The sequence below is a fragment of the Gordionus sp. m RMFG-2023 genome, chromosome 1 (genome assembly GCF_954871325.1).
Source record: "Gordionus sp. m RMFG-2023 chromosome 1, tfGorSpeb1-WG-v2, whole genome shotgun sequence".
In the NCBI taxonomy this organism is placed as follows: domain Eukaryota; kingdom Metazoa; phylum Nematomorpha; class Gordioida; order Chordodea; family Parachordodidae; genus Gordionus; species Gordionus sp. m RMFG-2023.
The window spans coordinates 8,558,621-8,583,862 of NC_088775.1; the positions used below are offsets into that span (position 1 = coordinate 8,558,621).

The following is a 25,242-nucleotide window of genomic DNA, read 5'->3' on the forward strand; positions in this document are numbered from 1 at the left end:
CATTTTGGATACTAAGTCGAGGACCAACAAGGCCAGATCCCGATATCATCAGCTAACTAAATTATGGTCGTCCAACCAGATATCTACGAACCTAAAAATAAGACTCTTTAAATCCCTAATTCTACCCATCTTAACATACGGGTTGGAAACATGGCAGGACACTAAAAGCAACATCAACACATCCCAGACCTTCATAAACAAGTGCTTAAGAAGAATCACTAAAACTTACTATCCATACAACACCCCAAACACAACTCTCTGGAACAGGTGCGACATCCTACCTATCAAAAGACTCATTCCTTTGAGGAGATTAGAATTACTCGGCCACTGCTTAAGACATTCACGAGATAATATGATATTTTCGTCCATGGAGTTGACCCCGGATTATGGAAGGCGAAGAATCCCCAAATACTACTGGCTGGCAAAATGTCTGAAGGACATGGACTTGATCAATCTTACGTTTATAGATTTTCTTGCACTCAGCAAAAACAAGAAACATTTAAAGGAACATCTGCAATACATGCTTAAATATGGTTTAAACTAGAGCAGGAATCGTGGACGTATCAGACTATTTCTCACACTGCCTTATTTCCAATCTCTTATCCCCAGTCTAATGACAACTTATGTTTTGGCGCATTAGGAATTATGATTTTTGACGAAGTCAATGATAATCTTAAAACCGTGAATATTGATAATGATAACGATCTCCAGGCTCAATATAATAATGATAATAGTGAATAACATGGATTCTATAGACATTGCGTTATCTTCCAAGGATATACTTACCAAACATTAAGAAATTTTTTTTTCCCATCTCTTAAATCTAACCAGGTGTCAGGTACATTATTATTATTAATATTAGCTACAATTCTTAACACTATTTTGCCGGTAACGGAACTAATAGATCCCCTCTTTCTTACTCCTCTCTTCTTTACTATGCTAGCTGACTACATAGTGGTACCGTCCACTATAATAAAACGGGTATACATCATGTATAGGATCTATATACTAGTGAATATACATGGTGCACGCTACAACTCCTGGTGGGTGATGAAATTGCACTTCGTGCAATTTCTGGTGTGGTAATGAATGAATGAATGAATTAAATTTTATATTTATGTCGTTTCGGGAATTTTTTTTAATTTGCATATTCTATACTTAGCAGTATAACATTTGTATATATTTTATTATCTCACCTGGAAATATTTTTTCATATTAATATATTTAATACCATGATTGATAATAATAGTCCCATATCCAACGATATAAAAACCTTACATCAGTTATCAGAAAATGTGCTATGCCAAAGACTTTTATCTCAAAAAAATCTGCCTAATAGTGGATTGTCAATAACTGATAATGACATAGAGAAATCACTCAGGATTGTACAAATAAAAGATGATAAGGATTTACATAATTTATTTCATAATATTATCAATTCCAATGATAATAAATATTACATAAAATTATTAATCACTCAGAATACATTAGAAAAAAATAAAATAATTCCGTATATGCTTAATTTGGTAATTTTATCATGTAATTATTATTATTACAATCTTATTAGCTTGTAGCAAATGGAAGCTTTGACTTTGAAAACAACTATATTATAGATTATCCACAAAATCTTATAAAAATTCTGAATATTTTACCACTAATTGACAAAGATATAGAGGTTTTTTATTATGAATATTTCTATCTTAATTAGTTTCAAATAATATAAACTAAATTATACATATAATTGTTATAAGTCATGATTGCCAATGTTTAACATATTTTTGTCCATTTTAAATTATTATATAATTTTATTATCTTAAATTAGTAATCATTATTTTATTTGATACTTAATTATTCATTTATAAGATATTTTTAATTATGTTAATTTTTAAGAATTTTTATCCACATGTTATAAAACTTAGATAATCACTTTCATGCTATTTCCATAGGTTTTCATGATGCTTGGAATTTGAAATCCTATCATGGGCTGCAAATATAATACTTAAAGCAAATAATAAAATAAATATATTTTCATTAAAATGAGAGGGGGGGGGTCATTTTGGATAATAATTTTCACTATAAATTTTATTGGATGTGTTTAGGTTACTCCCCTTGAACTTTTGTTGGATTAATTTAAAAAATTATTTGGTGTTTTTAAAATTTCAAGTTATCATTTAAATCTTCAAAATGTTTAGATTTTCTTCCCCCCCCCCCATGTTGTTTTACTGATCTTATTTTCTGGAAAGATCCATATGTTATAATTTACTGTAAATATTACTTCAAAAAAGAAACAAGTTACTCATTACATCTCAAAAAAGTAATGGGTTACTCGTTACTTTAAAAATTAAATATTATATACAAAAAAAATTTCCCTATATATATAATATAAATAAAATTATGAAAAATAATCTATTAAAAGATAAGATATGTTTGTAATAATTTTTTATTTATTTTAAACATTTTAAAATTTTGATCAGATAAACAAGTGTGCTTAGTGCTAAACACAGCTTTCACTTTGCTAAACACGTTAAACTGATGTAGAGTATGGGAGGGTTGTATTATATTGGAATTTTAACTGGAGGAATCTATAAAAATTAAAGAATAATCTTTATTAAGAAAAAAGCTTAGTTCATTGTCAAAAGAATCTTCATTAGATTTTCTCCAATTTTTTTTATAATCTGTATGTGTGTTGTTTTTTAAAGGAATCAAGTCTGCCTTCTCATTGTCAAGATCTTTTCTTAAACAGGAAATAAGTTTAAGCTTCCTTCGCTGACATAGTGTTATGATGGCCAATCTTATTTAAATAGTAGGTGAATTATTGCTGATAATATATAATCAATTGAAATAAAATGTTACCAAAATATAAATTGTGAACAATACTTCAACTGTATACTTTTTATCTTTGTCTTGCAGGATTTCATTAATAAGTGGCTTACAAAATGAAATTATATGAAGCAATTTTTTTAATATTATAATTGTTATCATGGGAGTGAGATTTCCTAAATGCATTTTTACCTCTCTTGTTGAAAGAGCCATAGAAACAGGTTCCATAACCTATAAAATCATATATATAGCCATACAATATTCATCTATGAACCACATGTCATTCATTATCTGAAAATCTCTTTAATTTAGATTATTTGTAATAAATTTGGTATAGTACATTATCAATTATCATGCCCACAAAGAATCAAACGTCTTCTAATGTTTTGGGGGATTGTACATTTTGATATTGATGTGTGGTCAACATGTTAAACATAACTGAGGTTTTTAATAGTTCACCTTTTAAGCCGTTTTCTTCGGAGGCTTTTGAATAATTATTCTCCCAAATGGTTTTTTCCATCTTTTCCGGTCACAAGAATATCATCTCAGTATGCCATAGTTTTTGTTAGCCTAGCTATAATAAGCATATTATCTATCATACGCTGATTAATCATGGGTCTGAATGCCATAACATTTTTGGAGTATACTCATTAGACCACAATTTTTTTTCGACTGAGATTTGTGTATATGCTTCTAAATCTACAAGGAAAAATATTTCTCTTTTTAGTTGACTAAAGGTAATGCAAATATCTTATAGTATTTTGTAATTTATGCATAAACGAATTGAGTTGAAACGGTATTTTTCGAGTATAATTATCTTCCCTCTCTTATTAATCTTCTCTCTACTTTTTATCTTTAAAGTATGAAGGATTTAACGAGGTGTAAGATAATTTCGGTATGGCGTTTTCTTTAGGGTTATGTTTACGGAACCTGCAAAGTTTCCTAATTTATCATCTGTGATAGTTGGTTAAAAAAAAATATTTCCTCTAGTAGATCTTGAAAAAAGTTTGGATGTATCCTTATCGGCGAATTGTTTTTTTAGGAACGCCAACATTTTAGTACGCCAGTTATTATGATTCTGTGTGTAAGGGGTCAGTGGAATATTTTCGAAGGATTCTTCTTATAATTATGGTGCTAAAATGATAGAATCAGGTGATCCCATAATAGACAATGAATTTAATATCGTTTAAATATTGTAGACCCACAAACATTAGGATATTCACCTATGACCCAAGATGAAAACTTCTACCAATAATAAATTTCTAAAACCCCCAATAAAATATAAACCAAATTTTTATCACTCTTTTCGATCATAACGGATATCGACATTAGCAAAGAAATTGGTAAATTGAAGAAAGCAACGAATACAAACTGTAACTGCCTCCCTCAGGTGACTAAAATATAAAATGATTCAATTTTACAATGGATACCCAACTGACCTATATATATATAGGAGCACCCCCTGAATTATTTCTCAAATTTCAGATATATGTAACTGTATCGTCCCCTTCTCATATCAGTGGGCTCTGGCTACGTACGACAACATTGGAACCTTTAAAATTGAAAAAAAATCCCCCAATAAAAGCAATTTTAAATACGCAATATAGACCTAAAAATTTTTTTTCTCTTGGGGCACACAAATCCTCATATATTGGGTACACTAAATTGTCGGTGTTCTTAAATTTTTTCGTAAAGATCCCCTAATTTTTTTTCAGCAGATCTCGAGAAAATAAATCATTTGCTTATTATACCTCACCTCGTTCTTCACATCTTCTCTCCCTTTCAAAATATTTTCGATATTATATTCTTTTTTCGGAAAAATAAAAATAATATTTAAACTCCTCTTTATCTATATTACTTTATTGATTTTTTTTTCTTCTATCTAAAAAAAAATAATAATGTTTTAAAAATTAAGCTTTTATCTCTCACCCGCGTTTTTTTTTAAAAAAATCTAATTTTATTTCAGGTAATATTTTAAAACATTTAACGATATAATTAAATATTCATATAAGAATAATGAATCACGAGATTAAGTTGGGGTTTATTGGCTGGAAAAATAGTGGAATTTCTTATCGTCGAATCTAAAATTATTTAAGATAAGCCCTTAATTTATCTATGACCTTCCATTCCATCCTCCTTTTATTGTTTTTTTTTAAATGTTAAAGCATTAAGTATGCAAAATATTTCGCATTCACGAGCCTGCACGTTGTTGTAAAAAATATTTTTAACCCCGCATTCAAATTTTTGTGTTGATCGAATTAGGTATTTTTTCTTAGTAAAGATTAAGAAAAAATACCGGATTTGGAGTTTAAGGCTCGGTACCTCCGAAAGTTTTTGATTTCATAGAATACCAGCGCAATTTTATTGTAAAAAAAAATAAAAAGATGTCGTATCCATTCCCTTAGTAAAGAATATAAGCAACCGGATTTTAAAAGTGCCCACCAAATTTATAACCATTATTTTTAATTCGAATATCATAGTTCTCTTCCCATCACTCCTCGTTAAAAGATTGAAATTGAAATTGCCCCATATCATTTTATATCATGAGATTATATAATAGATTATGACTATTTTTTTAAATGAAAAATTTATTATTCCTCTTTTTAACACCTTTTTTAATAATAAAAATGTAATTGCTTCTTTGATCTGTAATATAATATTTAAATAAGTTAATAGGGTTTTTTCTAAAAAAAACAAATTGTTTTAATTATAATTTACCTTTTTTTTCGCTATTCTATATAGTTAATAAAAACACTAAAATTGATAACATTATTATTTTTTTTTAAATATCATATTTTACTTGTAATTTATATTTTGTTTATACAACAGGCGATGGGGGGAATAAATTAAGTTATGAAAAATTTGCACTCTAATTTCATTGTATTTTTTTTTCTAATCGACTTCACTCGCGCAACTTATGCATAAACAAATTTAATAAAAAGAAAGAGAAGTAAAAATTAAATGAAACTGTTCATTTAGAGCTGTTAAACGGCTAACTCAGTATTTTAACCAGAAAAATATTGACTAAACCTCAATATTTCGCTAATAGATGTATAGACCTTTGTGCCAATCTATGAGAAAAATCTTCAGACTCAGATCAAATCGAGCCATTTGAAAACATTACTGTTCATCGTTATTTTAAATTTTGGAATTTAATTCACAATAGTCGCCTACTATCTTTATTACGCGATCTGCTTTATTTTTTGATCTTTACAACATAGAATTTTGAGTTAATTTTAAAAAATATTTTTAATATTGGTTTTGTTAAGTTTTTTTTCTCCCCTGTAAACTAAACAGATAATAATGGTGGGACACCATATAGTAATTTTATAATTGGCTAAATATTTAACATATTAGCTCACTTCATATCGAGAGACCTATCCGGGTCAGTTCAGAGTCACAAAAATTAATCCAGACCCGAAGGCAAAACTAGTAAGGAGACCAAAGTTAGCAAACCCAGAATTCTGGGCTGCTTTTAATATTGTAAAAATTGGTGAATATTGTTAAATAATAGAATTTATACGATTTCAAACCCAAGTCAAAGTGGTAAAAAATAACGGCGTAAATTTTGGTGAGCCGAACTTCTCGAGTACCTACGCTGATTAAGCTATGTGAGTTCGAATAATAAGTGGGCTATTTAGCTTTCTAGTTCATTCGCCATCAAATTAATCGAATATTTTAAACTATATGATGTAATTTATTTTTACTCTTTCAGTAAGTTTATTGCTAATTGATCCGACTCGGCTTAAACTCATTTGATTCAGCCCAATTCGACTCGACCCGAAATGAGTTGATTTCCTCGTAACTGGCCTAAACTGGATTTGATAGTGGCACAATGACCGTGTATTTAGAAAAAAAACTTAAAGAATTTTATTTATAAAAAAATATCTTTTTAATTTACTTAAATCGGAGTCAATTTTCAACTGGAAAATTATATCCAATTAATATTCTTTATTTCCCTGGTTGAATATTACTATTAATCAGCAGGTAGCAATGCTGGCTCATTGCATGACCATTTGCCCGGGGCGCCAAAAAATTTGACATTTTTAGGGAGCCAAAATTAAATTCTCATATTTTGTTTAATAATTTTTAGGTATGACTAGCAAGATTTCTCTGCTTAGTGGATATTATAATTTTATGCCCTCTAGTAGGATGGTCATTTATTGCACTCAACTCTTCCAATATTGCCTTAAAATGTGAAATGCAAGATGGAACGCAAAAACAGATATAAATCTAGATGAATGTTTTTTTATACTATCATCTCATTCACTTATTCAAGTTTTAAAGGATGCGGCAGGACCTAATATAGTTGTCGTTAATTTTTTTTTGGTATTGTCCAAAACATGTATTGTCAATATTTAAAAACAAATATTACAAGCTTAACCCTTATTTAAGTAATACTCATTGGTCAATCCAATTAGATTCTTTGAGGGCTAACGCATTTGAAGAATTGGTTAACGATGCATCCTTAATTGTCTCTTCCTGTGACAAAAAGCTAAACCAAAAATCTGGTAGTTAAAATTCTATAATTTGACTTCACCTGTTTCTTTTATTGTATTAGATTTTTAAAATGATAGTAACTTTGCTAATAAACTGATGCAAAATTCTAGAGGATTCTTAGCCTTCATTATTGATGTAAATTCGGAAATGTTAATATATTTATAAAATACAGGAAGTAAAGAAGGATTTGATTTCTTGCTCATAAGGTGCTTTGGTGGTAGAGATATTGGCAATAAAAATGGCTCATGTAAAAAAAATTTTTGCCGAAGAATTGATCAATAATAATAATTACAGTAAATCTCATAATTTTTTTTGAAAATTAATGCCTATAAAGGATTGATAATATTATTCAATATCCACTTTTTGTCAAAAATAACTTTTTTTTTGCATAAATCGATTTTTTATAACTTTACTATTCTATTTAAATAAAAAATATTTATAAATTAAATTATAGCCAATTATACGGTTATTAAAATACAAAAACTATAATTTTGAAAAATTTGCTCTCCTATAAAATTTCAATATTTTATTCTCAGCTGACGATATATATTCAATCGATTAAAGAAAATTTTATAAATAAATCAAATCATAACAAATATTTTGAATTGCTTTTACAACATTCTGATTAATTTTGGACCATTGTAAATCTTTAGAGTAACCAAAATTATATTGCTTTGCGAAGAATTGAAATTTTTAAGTCCATTATTTAAATAAATGATGGACCTTGATATTTTACAAATGTATTATTTCAAATGAATTATCTTCTATATATCCTAATAAGAGATCTGATGGACCGGACTGAGGCTGGTAGCGTTTGATTTTTTTTTACTTGGGACGCACAAAATAATAATTAGGTGGCCGCTTTGGGCGTGCAAAAAGTAGAAATGCCTGGCGCGCTTAATTAAGACTATGGCTTTTCGAGTATGATTAATTTAGCGCCTAATAGGAATGGTCTAATGGATTCGGGAACGAGTCCACATGATATTTTTTTAGAGAATGTTGGGATTGAGATCTGGCTGACTATGAGGGAAGATGTAAGATCCTGGAGGATAGAACCAAGCCCAACGTACGTGATGAAGGGATAAAATACACTTACTCACCTCGATGGGGTGAAATCAGTTGTGAATGTTTTGGGTGGAGGAGGCGGTATGAAGTCACCTTCAGTAGGGTGCTTTAATTTAGTTTGTTGTAATTTGCTTCGTTACTTGTTTAAGTGAGTAGTCAGATGCTAGTAAGTGAAGGGCGGAGTTGATATTTAGATTATTATTGTTGTTATAAATTATCTTAGTCTTTAATTGGACGCTGGAAAATTTTATGGTTTTATGAGGAGATATAGTGGTTATAAGGGCGAGGGGATGTACAGTTTCTTCTTTGGTTTGTCGGATTAACGATTTCTGAATCTCTGGGTTGGGGTTGGAGGGCTGTGAAGGAAAATGAAAAAAGTTTGAGCCATTGATCAAGAGAGGAAAAGTTATTTAATAATGATTGGAGGCAGGCTTCGACTACCAGTAATTTGGAACTTTTAGGAATTCTAGGGATAATGGTAGGCTTGTCGGATGAAGTTGAGGAGTCCTCATGAGTGGTAGGTGGGAGGGGTATATATGTGTCTAACGAGGTAGGTATATAGTCATTAGAGGCGAAAATATCGCTCTGAGTAGAAAAGGTGAAAAAGGAATTTTGGAAGGGAAGAGAGGGACGCTTTCCGGATTTAGGACATACGATTCCTTTGATTTTATGTTTGTTGAAAAGGCCGTTGGTGATCTTAATGTTTTTGGAACATGAGGGACTGCGTTCCATGATAGGGTAAGAATGAGGCTGGGAATTGAGTGAAGGATAAGGACTTTTGAAAGAGAAAAGGAAAAGTCAATAAAAAAACTGGGCCTGACTGGGCAACCTTAGTAAGAAATTGGAACCGGACAGGGAAGAAATTTAAAAGAGTTGGGCAAAAACTCAATTCGACCTGCCCGTATTTGAAATTTTTGCCATTTGCAAACCTTTAATCCTAATATAGTATATTTACATCTAGTATTTTTTTTTAACAATTCCGATTTAAGTTGCCTGAGATGAAAAATGTTATTCATGATTTACAGTAATAAAAACTTATTTAATGTCTACTATGATGCATGGAAAGGTTATCGTTTGTTTTTGATTTTATGTATATAATATATATGATAAAATTATATAAATATTTTTATTGTCAATTTTAAAATATTTTAAAAAATTTAGCTTTATTTGTTCATTGATTTTTTTTTGAAAATATGAGAATAAAAAATTTTTTATCAGAAATTGGAAACTTTTGAAAATTATTCCAACCAAGCTGAATTAACAATAATTTTGAAAATTTTCTTTTTCAATTTTTTGGATATAAATATCTGGAAAATTAAATAATATTTTTAACAAAAAATTATAAGGCCTTTGAACAAAACCCCAAAAATAAGATTTTCTAGATCTTGTAAAAAAAATTAACAATTTTTTTAGAATTAGCAAAAAAAAAGTAAAGAATACCATTTTTTAAATAATATTAAAAGCAATCTAAAACTGCTCATAAGGCTTTGTTTTCCTCATCTCATCTGCTCCTTGGATTTTGCTTAGTTTTTTTCTCGGATTTGAATCAACTTTTTTTCGATTCATGTTCGGATCTGGGTTCATTTTATTCGACTCATGATCGAGGTCGGGTTAATTTCTCTATCCTCTGCTCGAGCTTGCGTCGCCGGTTTTGAGCAATTTGATTACACTATGACGGCTCATTTTAACTTAACCCTAATCTCGCCCAAGAAGGTTAGTTTCAGATAAAAAAACTGGTCCTTCCGAGAATCGAACCCTCTGTCGTATTTCAAGCTCTCTCGTTACAGCTGCCATTTTTTTGCACAACCCTAAACGTTATGAATGCACAGTAGGCTTTATTAGCCAAACCCAAAGTGATTATTTGATTTATGCTTCGGTTTTTCCTTCTTAATCATCTCGTCGATGGCCCGGCCGTGATATACAATATAAAACCTGATGCAACATCAAAATTATGAATTCTTGATCATTTTATATACAATTACGGAAATGATTTTTTTTAGTTATCTTCGTTATCATCCAATATAATTGCAAACTTTACTGGGGGATTACTTACAAAGTCTTAAGCGTTTTATAACGCTTTCCTCCTGCTTCTAAAATTCTTGTCCCCTTTACACGGATAGATGCGGTCCGAATGAACTCGGACAGATATAGGATTTGCACAGACATTCTGTCAAACTTGTTCGGATTCGATTTTTATTTTATAATTTTTTTTCGTTGAAATTTCATAAGGAAAAGCATAAAAGAAAAGTGTTATATCTAGATTTTGTTTATTTATTTTTTAAATTTAATTTTAAAATATTATTTCGAGTTTGAAAAAACTGGAAAAACTGTCTCGATTTGAAATTATTTTAATAACGGAAAATATTTTACTGACCCCTTTAAACTTATTCGGGTTTACTTTTGTTAATATATTCTCAAATTTTTGGTAACATTTTTCAAAAAAGGAACTCAAATGAGTCAAATTTTGCTGGGTAATGAGACAATTACTCTTTTATTGAGTACTATGATGGAAAAAAAAATTTATTCCAGGTGAAGCTGGCTAATTCATTGATAAAAAAATAGGTTAGGATATTAGGGAGAGAAAACATTGTCAATTTATTCATGGAAATAATATTGAAAATTCGTTTAAAAAAATTAGATCTGAATATTATTTACAAAATTAATTTTTATCAAATTTTGTTTTTGGAAATTCAATCGATAATTTATATAATTTCAAAATGAAATGTTTGAAGAATCCATTTTTAGTCCACTTTTTTAAATGTATTTTTTTTTAAAAAAATAGATGATGCGGGCATGATTTTGATTATTAAAAAAATATTATATTAGTAAATATTCTGAAATGGCCTTTCTATATAGATATCAAACGTTACAAAAAAAATACCTTCGAACTTCTCTACACAAAACTTGCGGGTCTCAACAGTGAATCTAGCTCTAAGTGACTTAAATTTTAAAAATTCTTCCAAGCCCCCAATGCAATCACGGATTACACTAAATTCCTTAATACTTTACCACTTATATTAGAGAATACATACCCAAATATCAAAAGATCACTTATTTTAAATCAATCCTTTTTTTCTGAAACAATTTATATTTAAATGAATATTACAGTGTTGTTAAACGCTACTTTTAAAAGTAGCTCGCTATTCGCTACTTTTTACGCTATTTTGATTTTTTTTAAAATATTTTTTACATAACTTTATTTCCACAAATAAAATATTGGTTTAAAAACATGACTATAATTTGTTATATATATATATAATTTATTTAATATTGCACTTTAATAATAATAACATTTTGTACTCTACGATCAGAAAGTATAAGCTTTGCCATACTAAATAATAGTTCATCACTAGCACTTGAGGGCAACGCAGTATTAAATTTAATAAACACACTTTTTATATGAAAAAAATCATCAAAGATATTTAAATGAGTATTTTTAGATTTAAAAAAAGCATCTATAAGTTCAATAATATTATTATTATTTATTTCAAAAAAATCGTCTATGGAAATCCGCGGTTTCGATCTTGCTTTAGTATTAGTATCGTGTTCGTGGTTAGGCATGGCATTTTTTAACGTTATACCATCAGCCTATCAAGTTGCCCTTTAGATTCAATCAAATTAATGTATGGCCAATTTAAAAACTAGGATGAACGATAGCAGCTATACATTATCATCATCATACAGATCTGGAAATCTAATTTTATATAAAGCGATTGTATTAATTATAAAATAAGAATACCTTTTTAATTTTCAAAATTTAAATTAATCTGAGATTTAGATTCATTTATAAATAAATATTAAAATAGCATTAAATTATGGTAAATAAAGATTTTAAAAATATAATTATTATACACAAGGTAATTAATAATATATTAATTTTGAATTTTATATTAATACTATATATTAATATTATAGATTGTGTTGTAAATTAAGCCAATTTAAATTATGGCTAATCAAGCAATAAAGCATTCATTTTATAGAATTGTATAATAGAAAATAAAAATAAAGTTTTGACATTTTCTCAATGACTTTTAGCATAGACTCTACCAGTGGTTGGCAAAATTTTCTTGCATCGAAACCGATATCCAGTTTCTTCAAGATTAAAGTATTTTTTGAATTTTGGGAAAGGATAATCTATATTTTTCTCATTTTCCAAAGAAATTTCACTATCTTCAACAATCTCACACATTTTTAATAACTAGATTTATAATGATAACTAGATTTATTATGTATATTTTTAAATATAAATTTCAAAATTAAATTAAATAAAAGGATTATAATTTTAGATTTAATAAAAAATATATTTTAATAATTTTTAGATGTATTTATTATGTAAAATTGAATCTAAATTAGTAGCGAGCTACCGCTATCGCTATTTTCTAAAAAAAGTAGCCAGCTAAAGCTTAGCGCGCTATTTTAACAACACTGGAATATTAATACTTTTTAACATTTAACGCCAACTAATGGATAAAATTTTATTAATTTTAATATTGTTAATGAATATATCTATTATAATTTAAGAAATATTGTCTACCTTTTTCAATTTATAAATAAAATATTTTCCCCTAATATATTGATTTATATAATAAAACATAAGTTATTTGAGTATAAAAAAAATAATATATATACATGGAGTAAATAATCATGAAATTTATTGATACATTATTTATAAGTTTCTAATAATTAAAGCAGGATCCATTCCACATTGAATTTTATATAACTATATATCTTTTAATTTTTTTTTTTTTTAAGGGTAAATTCTCTCTTTATTTCAATAGTTGCTGATTAGTTAATTTTTATGCATAAATTAATATTTGCATCTCTCTGATCTTTTCTGGAAATTTGGCCTTTCTACATGCATTCCAGTTTTGTATATTTTCTCATAACTTCATAATTTAATTGTAGAATGTATGTTTTTCATAACTTATAACATTTTTGATTAAATGTATAACCTTTTTGTTTTACTTATATATAATTTGACCATGATTAAAGTTAACCTCCTATTATTTGTTAACTTAGAATATCTTTTTATTTTTTCTATTGTAATTTAATAACAATGTCTTAAATTTAAATTTTGTAACTAAGTAATAAATCATTTGGAAGTGTGGTGGTTTGTTTATAATTTAAATTAGGATGAACATATTTTCAGCATGACTTTAATTCATTAATTTCATATAAATATCAGGAGCTAACCAGTAGAATGATAGGTAAATCAGATATCCCCTTCATTTGATGATAACTTTGAAAAATTTTCCCAATAATATATAATGGCAAAATTATGTACATATTAGACAGATTTAATTCTTATAAACCCCTTTTACATCACACCTATTTTTCTGGATCCAAGGAAAAAATAAATTATTCTGGGTTTTCCTGGGCTTGGGAAATATTTTTCACAATTAATATGGACTTGGACGTAGCTTGGGAAACATTTTTTAAAATTAATATAGTTTTAGATTCCTGAAAATTTTTTAATTTTAAATAAGGGTTAGAAATTGGCCTGAAAATTTCTTTTGAAAACATGGCCAGCCCTGATCAAAAACCAAGGCCCATGCATTTTTCATATTCTGATTGTTTAAATGCATTGTGACTTTTTATATATTTTATTTCAGTTCTCAACTACCAAAATTATTGTGGTCTTTAACGAGTTTGAGAAAATTTTCCTAAGTTTGTGGACCTGGGCTTGGGAATTTTTTTAATATTAGGCATAGGTGTAATATTTAAAAAGAATATTTATATGGCTCTCGGGTAAAAGCTAATTTAAATATATTTTCATTCAAAAAAATAGTATTCACTCTTAGTCTTAATAGGTTGGCCTTATACTGAAGTAGGGGTGAGCTGGGTTAAAATAGAATAAAAAATAAAAAATAGATATGGTTTTTAGAGATTTACCTATTTTCAGGTTTGGGAAAAAATTTTGAAAAATACTATGGGTTGGCCAGGCTTGAGAAAATTTTTTTTATAAAATTATCATGGGTTGGGCTGGGCTTGGAAAATATTTTTATAAATTATATAGGGCTGGGCTTGGGAAAAATTTTTCAAAATTATTGAGCTTGGACGCTTGAGAAATTTTTTATTATTAACTATGGGTCAGACATTGGCCTAAAACAATTTTTTTTGCAGGCCTAGGCTCGGCCTAATCAAAAAACCTCCCATGAAAATCTGATTCTGATTGTATTTTTTAATTCATTATGATTATTTAAATATTTTATTTCAGTTCTCATCTACCAAAATTATTATATTCATTGGGCTTGAAAGAATTTTTCAAAATTATTAAGGCTTTGTACTTTGCCTGGGAATTTTTTTTAATATTAAATATTAGGTATAAGTGATCAGTAATATTAAACAATAATATTGGTATTATCTTATAGTATTTACACTTAGTTTCATTATATTGAACCTGGCCTGAAGGGGGGAGGGGGTAAAAGGAATAAAAATTGGATAAAATTACATTTTAGGAAGAAGTTAACACATAATTATCCACTACTAATTATATAAAAATTTTATTAATAACAATATATCAAAAATTAATAATATAACAAATATAAATATCAAAATTATATAATGGTAATAAAAATATCTAAAGCTGTTTCAGATGTTTCTGTTGGTTGTGCATTTCTATTAATCTTGATTATTTGCATTACTTTTAAAACCTCTGTTTTAAAAAAATAATCTTCATCTGAATTGTAACCTTCCAATATATCAACTAGGCTATCCAAAAAGAGTCTATATAAAAGATAGATAAATTATAGATAAAAATAAGAATTACTGGATACTATAGATGACTTTTTTTCCAATACATTCATAAGCATTTGCAAATCATTTTTAGCAGGTTTCCTTGTTTGAGGAGGGGATTCCTGAAAGTTACTGACAGTAGGTCTGTCAGCAACAGTGGCTTGCATGAAATTAATATATTTCTTATATTTTTATTCATGCACCCCTCCTCTAGATCCTGAAGGTCTGCCTAATTTTTCTTTATTGAGTTGATCCTTAAAATTTCTTAAACGTTTCTTTATGTAGTTAACACTACAGTCATAATCTGGATATTCTATTCTTCTGATAATCTAAAAATAAAATTATTAATAATATTATATATTATTTAACTTAATTCCTATGGAAAGTTGTTCCATCACAACGAATGTCTTCTTGTGATCAGGATGCGCCTGATTCCATATAATCTCTTCAGGTTCCAACATTTTGGCAAACCTCTTTGTAATTTGGTCATTCCATGATCTAAAATAATTAATATATGATGATTTAAAGATAATTATACTTACATTTTTGATGGTGTATTCATTTCTTCACTTCAACAAAATTTGAAAATAGTTGCAAAACGCAAGTAGGTTTACGTTTTAAAAAATATTTTAAATGAAAAACGGATATGTGCTCATTGTATATTGTTATGGCAACAAGGAGTTTTTTTTAAATATAATCATATCTTCTCTTCAGAAAGGAAAGAAAAAAAAGTAGCGCCCTTCCTTTATTTAGGTAACAAGATTTTCCGGGCTTTATCGTGAAAAACCCGAGTTATCGAAGACCGAGTCATAGCAACGTACAAAATGGGCGAATAAAAATTATTGAAAAAACTAAACTAGTTTGCGTTTTTAAAAAAAAATTGTTTTTTGCGCCAAGATCAATTTGCGGGATACCATTTAAAATGCGTTATTTGTGTTTTATACAAACGTAGCTTTTTGAAACGTTCAATTTGTGTGCAAATTGGTTATGTTATAAAAACATTTTAGGGAGATAAATTAAATAAAATTCTATTCAGATCCCAATATGCCCCGGATCGAATTAAACCCCAGTTCGAGGAAATTCAAACCCGACCAATCGGATCTTACTCCGATAAGTCTTTGCGAGATACGAATATTAATTTTACTCGACAAAAGAAAAGGGAGAATATTTGTCCCTAACTTTATCATATTTTTATTCTTCTTTTTCAAACACAAAAACCCTTATTTTTAATGAATAATTTATGATTTTTTTTTAATAGAAAATTTTTTTTTTTATGATTTAATTTCTTTTTACACGATTTACGAATTATTATCAATAAATTTCTTCTCTCTATTTTTTTTTAAAAAAAAATATTCTTTTTCTTCCTTTCCTTTTTTAAAATTTTTTTTTCTGAACGCCCTATTTCACCGCATAATTTTTATCCTTTTGAAATTCGATAAATTTTTTAGACACAATTTTGGAGCATACTTTCCACCGTCGTTAAAAAGCACGTGCGGAATTTACAGGCCTCTACGGAAATTCATCTTTTGCAATACGTTCTCAGGAAATTACGAATTACCGATGGGGTCATCGCAGGTTTATTATTATTGCAAATATATTTTTAAAGGTAAATCTTTCACGTTCACGATGACCATTTCCGGCTTACGTTTACATTCACTTGTTTAATCAAAATGGCGTTTATCACATTTTCTTATTAACATTACGATTGTCGCGTGTCAGTCAGTCTAGTGTTATAAATCAGATTAGTCAGGAATGAATCCCGTCTTTATTCATAATTTTTATTATTATTATTTGGAACCTTCAGTTAAAATATTTCGTGTAATTGTATAAAATCCACTCTTTTTATAAGAAAATTTATATATTTATACAAATTTGCTACATGAACAGAATCTGGACATTAGGTCATTTTAACGAATGACCTCCGCGAAAAGAACAGACTTTGAAGAATATTTAATTTAGCTAATGATCATTAAATTGAAGTTTTTTCTATCAAAATTATCATCATACAGATGATTAGTTATTCAGTGGAATAATAAATTGCTAATGACATTTCTCTCAATTCATAACGTTTAAAATCTATATTCTAGCCAATTTTTTATAAAAATTTGTATTACCTACTCAACCAAACCCATTAATTGATGTTTTTAAAAAATATATATATAATTCTAACATTTTTATTTGATCAAAAAAGATCAATCGAATTGATAAAAAGAATATTTTGTTAAAATAAGAATTTAATTCTTAAAATTTATTTACCCATTCTATTCAATATACTGTGTTGAATTATTTTTATTTAAAAATTAATATATATATTAAAAATTTACATATATATCTTTGTTAAAAAAACATAAAAATTATATAAAATTTGAAAAATTAAAAGGGTAAATGCTAAGTGAAACATTAAAAATTGTAATTAATAGTAATGTTTTGTTTTAGTTTATAAAAAGGATAGATATATGTTTTTCCCATATGTATTTGGAAACCGTTTTGAAAAAATTCAAAGCAGCTTGCCCGAATTTGCAGAATGATGTATCTATGATGGGGACACAGTGGTTATCACCCATGAGGTAATAATATTTTTGACATTTTAATGACTCAGCCCTGAGAACAGGGTCATGTATATTATTAGAAGGGGCAAGGAGGTCTGTGCAATAAGATCCCAGACCAAGGGTTTGCCAGATACAAAGGGGATATAATTTTGCCATCAGGGCTTTTTTATTTATGCTGAACATGGGCTCTAGAATTCACGGAAGATTTGCCTTATTGAGAAATGTGCATCCAGATCCTGTTTAATATTCATCATCCTCTTTTTTTATGATGTAAAAAAAAAGAACAAAATGAATGAAAGAAAAGAAAGAAAGAATCAAGAAAAGCAAAGAAATATGCATTTAAAAAAAAATTGATATTGATATTTCAAATTTTATTATTTTATATATTCATTCGACGATCTCTCTTCATAACCATAATTTATTCTTAATTCATCAAGAAACACACTACATAATTTCTACAAATTTTCATCTTTAAAAAAAAAACTTTTATTATTTAAAAAAATTTATTAAAACTTATATCGGTTATATTAATGTTCTCTTTTTTCCCCATAGTCTTGCAATGTCGTTTGCATATAGATAACTTTTTTTATTTTTCATATTAAAAGTATTTTTTTATGGGTGATTTACTTCGTAAATTATTGCTAATATTTAAAATGAGCATCTTTATTCCCCTCTTAGATAGATAGATAGATAGATAGATAGATAGATAGATAGATAGATAGATAGATAGATAGATAGATAGATAGATAGATAGATAGATAGATAGATAGATAGATAGAGAAAAAAAGAAAGAAGGAAGAAATCTAACTTGTATTTTAACAATTAATTGTTTATAATCATCCATCTTTAATAGTGTTGTTTAACTACCTAACTTTGACCATCTCTATTGCGTCTTAAGCTTTTAGATGGAGAAATTGAATTAAGCTTCTAAGTTGAGTTTCATCTTGAAGATTGATTAGAATATTTCTGGATAAAAATATGGCTACGCTGTTTTATAGTTGATAGGTGGTTTAACAAAACTAATTTTTAAATTTGAAGTTTGAGTGACCGTTTCTATCAGGTGTTTTAAACATTCTTTTATATAATAGATTGATTTGCTGAAATAATTTATAGAGTTTCGGTGGTACCGTAATTGCCCCCCCCCCAACCTTTAATATGCTTGAGCTGAATTTTATAATTAATGATCCATTAACCTAATCCTAACGAAATTAAGGAATAATTGTTGTAGACATTCATTTTTTTGCTACAAAAGAAAATGAAAAGAAGAGCAACGCGATTATCAGGCATCCAGCCAGTCCTACTCTCAACAACATCAAAAATTAAAATATTTATTTTTTGAAAATTGACATAGTTATTGAAACTGATATTATTTTTATCAATCACCTTATTTTTTTTGCGGATATATCAACAAAATCCATTTCTAAGTAAAGTAAAAAAAAGAAAATTTATTCTTAATGGCTTACATATCGATTTTCATTGATATATAATTTTTTTTTCCATATAATAACTAAAAGTTTTTGATTTTAAATCATTAAGATCATGTGTTATAATTGTTTTGTGTAGAGTTTGAATTGAAATGTTCTTTAAAATAAAAATCTTTAGTGATTTTGATAGATTTTTTTTAATCCATCATTGCACAAGTGGTACTATATAGACCCCAGTCATTTTAAAAACGTTATTACTTAAAACTCTTTCGATATTTTTGCCCGAATATTTTGGTAGCTTAACATTTTTATATAAAGTGTATGTATGTGTACATAATCTTGATCTTTTTCAGTAGTACAAAGGTTATAAAGGTTTTTTTGGAGCTTTAGGTCATATAGACGCCACCTATTCATGTAACATTTTTTCATTTGTTTTAGCATTGATATATTAAGCATAAATAAAACTTTTTATATATCATTTTTATTAATTAAAATTTATATTAATATTTGAACCTTAGCTAAACATTTCTACATCATCAATTTTATTTATATTTTTTTGTTTTATCACATTGTGACATTTTAAAATAATTTGTCATTTTTTTTGACTCCCTTGACAAAATGTGTCATATAGCGATAAAATAATAGCTTATTAGTTTATTTAATATATTTTTAAAATATTAAAGCTATAAATTAATTTGATTATAAATTAATTTGATTTTAATATATAGTGTTTCTAAATTGGGGTCTTAAGGTATCCCACACTTTTCACTTGAGGGATTATTTTTCACATAAAGAAAATCTCTCTGAGAAGTTTCAAACTAGTTTTTTTTTTAAATTAAATTTTACCTAGCATATAAGTAAATCTTTTGTGATTATAATGCATAAAATAATCTTTTAAATGATGATAATAACAAAAAAAAAATTCATTTTTGTGATCTGTAAAGATATTTTGCTTAAAATTTTAGGCAAAAAAGGTTATTTTTCTTGAAACTTTTGGTTTTTAAAAAATATTTGTACTTTTATTTTAGTCGAGCATTTTTTAAAAAAAAACATTTTATTCTTTACATGGATATACTTTTTCTTGTTATCTTTTATAGACTAAGAATAAGTCCAAGCAAAGTAAGAAAAAAAATTTTAATTAAAAGATGATTTCCGCATTTATGCATTATAATTGCCAAACTCGATTTTGTTAAATTTTAAAAATAACTTCTGGTTTTTTGATAAAAGTAGCAATTGAAATATTATAATATTTTAAAAAAATGTATATCACAATATTTGGTAGTTGAGACTATTTTATAATATACGAATTTTATGTTGATATTCAAAGGTAATTTCATCAATAATTAATGTATAAATTTTAAAAATAAAGGATTTGGAGATTGTATTTTAAATAGAATCTCTAGTAGCAATTGTATTTATTTAAATGAAAGAAAAATAGAAGTAACTTTCATCACAACTAACCAACACTACAAATGATCCTTATAAATTATTTAACGCGCCTGACTTTAAAATAAATAGTGGTTAGCCCACTATAAATACTATATATTATACAAAAAAAATACCAAAAAATTTATTTACAATTTTATAATTATGAATACATTAATTTAATATCATTTTTGACATTTAAATTATTTCGAAATTTGCATCATTAATAATCAAGGGAATTTAACATCTAAGATGCCGTCAATTGGGACAGAAACATGGACGAGAATTTGGCGACAGGATGATAACAATGAAATTTTACTAGAAAATTGATATTCTCAAATTTTCTTTTACAATTTATCAAAATATGTTGAGCTTAATAAAAAAAAATTATTGTAGAATTTAAATTTAAAATGCTTAAAATATTGAAGAATAATATCGTTCAATATATCAAGCAGCTTCAACCTAATAAATCATATTTTAATTAAATGATTACCACCTATTTTAAATTTAGAATGTCCACCTCAAATATCAGAGAAATCTAATATTATCTCAATATTTTTTGGTGCAAACTAAATTAAATACATCAGGACCAGGTGATTTTCATCAAATCAAAAATAGTTCAGCCAATTCCCCTGATCGATAATCGCACATTTGTCAATCTGATTACATTATTTCCTCTTATTAAGATATCCTGCAGCCATAAAGTGCTGGCAAAAATTCAGGAAATGAAATACTTTAATATCATATGCCTCTTACGTCTTCACAACAGCAGATTGTTGGGACTCATTATAGACGGTAGAATAAAGTATTTATCTTTTATTGATTTAACGGGATTCAGAAAATAGCTAAATAGGCTAATAATGACGTTGACTAATCTGATACCCGCCAACATTGGCTGATAAATCCTCTTGACGCATTTTTAAATTTTAAAAAATATTCAGTGAACCAACCCATTTGTTAATTTTTCTTACACAGAATTTTAAAAATAATTATAATCTTTTTTTTCACTCTGGACGGTTAGGTGCGTGCCATAACTTTCACTAATAGAGTCCCGAAATTGTTTGTTTTTTCAAAGTTGAGCTATAAATTTTGTTTTAAATCCTTAATTTAGCTGGTTAAAAATAGAGCAATTATTTAAATATACTTATAACCTTTGAAATTCAATTGATGATTCATATTTATATTAGTATTACATTACGAAACAAGATTGTAAAGAAAGAAAATCAATTAAGGACCGAAAGAAAGAATACATTTTTTTAAAAAATTCATACAACAATTAATTCGCAATTTATATCATATCGAATTTCCCTCTTCCCCTCCTCCGTCTAGATTTTCTTATCGAAATTACGGGAGCTCTGCTCAGCTACAGCGTGAACGTTACTGAATTCAAACTTTTTTTGCAATTTTTCCAGTTACAAGAAAATGGCTTATGGGTAAACAAAAAATAATATTTAAATTAAATATAAATTATTTAGGACGGGTTTACATGAGAGCTCTTTCGGAAGAGGGCTACTGATTAAACTAATGTATTTAGTCTTGATATTGACAATTATAAAGGCTTTATAACAATCGTTGAAAAAACAATTGTGCACTATTAATGAGAGTGGTAGAAATGTTAAGGATGAAAATATGGTAAAGTCTTAAGAGATTTCTGAATAATAAGCTCATTTTTATTGTTCCTTTTACACGACAATCTTGAGTGTTTAGTTGGAGAGTGCTAAAGAATTAATACAAGAATAATCGCAAACATGGAATCCGGGAAATCCTATTGGCACGCTTTTCGCTGGATCCATTAAGATATAAAGTTGGTTTCATTGCTCGTTAAACGATCGAGTTGCTGGTTACGCCTGAAAGTTTTTCGAGGCCATTGCTTCCCTCAAATCTTCCTTTACCATTCCCCAACACTAAACACGCTTACGTCATCGGTATTCGCCTGAACTCGCTAGCCACCCTCTCTCACCTGTTATAGCTGCAGCTGTCCTATTGACATCGAATACTCTTGGTTTCTTCTGACCCTACGGAAGACGTTATAATAGGATTTCTTAAATTTTTTGGAGGTGTCCGATATAACCAAACACTTAATATTCTTAATGGACAAAAGGTAGATTCTGAAGTCTCCGAGAACCGCATTTTTTTACGTCATTTGACAATCTAACCCTATCGTTCTTCACTGAATTAGGGTCTAAAATCTAAAGACTAATTACTGATCTCGTGTAAGCATATTTCGTTAGATACGACATTTGGTCATCTTACCTTATCGTTCTTCAATGATTTAGGTTTCCATACCTGATTATGGGAGAACTTCTAATCCATCCGCGAAGCCCATTATCTAAGGTTCTAAGATAGACTCCTTCCATTAGAACTTTCTTAAAACTTTGTTAAATATAATTTTAAGGGGAGGGGGAGAAAGATTATAGAAACTTGATATTATCTTTTAATGTAATTTATTTTTATTTATAATTACGCGTATAAATTTAATATCAAAAATAAAACCCCTTATAAAATAGAATCAGCACGCCAAAAAATTGATTGACGTTCTATGCGCATCTATAAGAAGATCGTGCCCGGAAAATTTCTTCGCCTTTTCTGGAGACACGAAATCTGTAATTACATTTTTTTTGATAAATCAACCATAATAGGTACGATTGTCCTGACCGAAAAATTTAATTTTTTCGCACTTATTTAATTTTTCGCATTTATTATATAAATTATAGGATCATTATTAAATTATTTTTTAAAAATTGTGTCCTGTTTGATGTGATACCAATTTGATAAATAATTTTTAATTTTCAATATTTTGTGAAAAGAAAAATATCGACTTTATCACAAGTTACCTTGAGAGTAGTTTAAGTCTAACAAATGTAATCTAAATTTTAGCACATAATAATCCTTAATTTATATAACCATGTCAAGTTTTAGAATCAAACGATCATAATAAATCAAGAGAGTTAATAGCAAATAATCGGGCCTTACCCATTAAGAAATAATTATTCATTAAACGACTTAATTTATATATTTTTATTTAAAAACTATTTCTTAAAATACTTCCTTTTATATTGCAAAACTAAAATATTCTTACTTGCCATGATAAATTTGTTAGAAAGGAAGGAAGGAAAGAAATAAGGAAATTATCTCTTACATAAAAATATTGAATATTAATAATTTTTTATAAAATTAAACCAAACTAATAATGCTGTCGGTTTTAGGGAAACTAATTTTGCCAATTTTCTTAGTTGTAGGATAATATGCTTCATTTGTTGATTTATATTCTATTAAATTGTTGAAACATGGCAATCGTAAGATTTTGTTAAGTGGTTTTTTTTGTCAAGATTTCCAATTAATTAATTACCTCCTTTTGCTTAATGGTTATTGTTTTGAATGTATTTTTCTAAAAATAGTTTATAATATTAAAATTACTATATAATATTCTTGTCTTAAATTTATAAAATTTAGTTGTATGAAATTATTGATAGCTATAATGTATAAATATAGTAAACAATTATCAAGACAAGCATGTTTCTTTATATTCTGTTTCAAAAATCGAAACTTAACATTTGCACTTATCCGTTAAAAATTGCAATGTTAGCTTATAAATTGGAATTAACAAAATGACGGATTTTTTTTTTCTCATTTAAAGTGTTTACCTTTAAGCGATATGTGCAAGTAGGCAGGTTTTGTTTATAACATATTCTTTCATTTTTTCTCAGATGATCTCTTTGCCGCCCTTCTCCAAATGGCCCACTCAATACGGGTTCACATTTAATGCTTGGATACAAATGGAAAACATCAATAATATAACCAAATACGATAAGGATAAACAATATTTGTTCAAGTTATTTTTTTTTCTCATCTTAAATAACGATTATTATTGGGGATTAGTGTTTATAATATCAAGTATTGACAACTGTCATGCAATTATCAAAAGCTAATTAGACTAGTAATTAAATATTAGAGCTAAATTTTTTTTACAAAAAAACAATTATATGGAAAAAATCAAATTGACCCCAGCCAATAATTTTATTATCCTCTCTTATACCTTAGCAGGCCGTAAGGGGGAATTTAAGGGGCATCCCACTCCCAACAAATAAAGCGAGACTCCGCTCCTCCCTTACAGCGGAATTTCATTTTTAAGCAATTCATTTATTGTATTTGTAATATAAAAAAATGAGCTAATTTTGAATTATCTTAAGAGTTTATGTTATTTAATATAGATACAATATACGATTGTGTCTATTGGGGTCAATCAGGTCCAAAGTGCATATGTTTACTACACGACTTCATATATTTTATTTTATCGGAGTTTTAAAAAAAAATTTGATTTTTAAGGCTGTGACCTAAATATCAAAAATATAATTAATTGCATTATTAACTTTAATCAAAAAAAATAAATAAGCTATTTTTAAATGTAAATATAATATAGTGGTCTAAATTATTTTTTTTTTCCTCAAATTTATAAAAATGTAAAAATTTATAAAATTGTGAAATTTTTACGAAAAAAAAGGTAAGTGATGTTAATTTATATTTTTCACAATATAATAAGAAATGGGGCAGTTATATTGATTAAATTGGGAAGTATAAAAATAATTTGGTGGAAGTTATAAATTTAAAAATTTACAAAACTTTAAAAAAAAATTTAATGGAAGATATTGGTCATTGTTTCATAATTTTATAAAGTTACGAAAATTTTTTAAAAAATATATTTAGGTCAAAGAAAAGAAATTTTA

The 25,242-nt window shown here is 27.5% G+C and overlaps 1 protein-coding gene across 3 annotated transcripts in view; it reads left to right on the forward strand.

Moving 5' to 3' along the window:
- The first annotated feature begins 1,211 nt into the window (after nt 1-1,211).
- Nucleotides 1,212-25,242, forward strand: part of LOC135931920 (neurobeachin-like) — a 68,417-nt gene continuing 44,386 nt past the window's right edge. For 2 of the 3 annotated variants that reach the window (XM_065469235.1, XM_065469234.1), the window contains exons 1-6: nt 1,212-1,526; nt 1,568-1,675; nt 16,569-16,695; nt 21,848-21,951; nt 23,026-23,121; nt 24,226-24,350. In XM_065469235.1, the coding sequence (XP_065325307.1) occupies nt 1,233-1,526; nt 1,568-1,675; nt 16,569-16,695; nt 21,848-21,951; nt 23,026-23,121; nt 24,226-24,350 (854 nt within the window). In that variant the 5' untranslated portion in view covers nt 1,212-1,232. Of the gene's footprint in view, nt 1,527-1,567; nt 1,676-16,568; nt 16,696-21,847; nt 21,952-23,025; nt 23,122-24,225; nt 24,351-25,242 lie in introns of those variants that run through there. The other variant, XM_065469236.1, reaches the window with a different exon arrangement.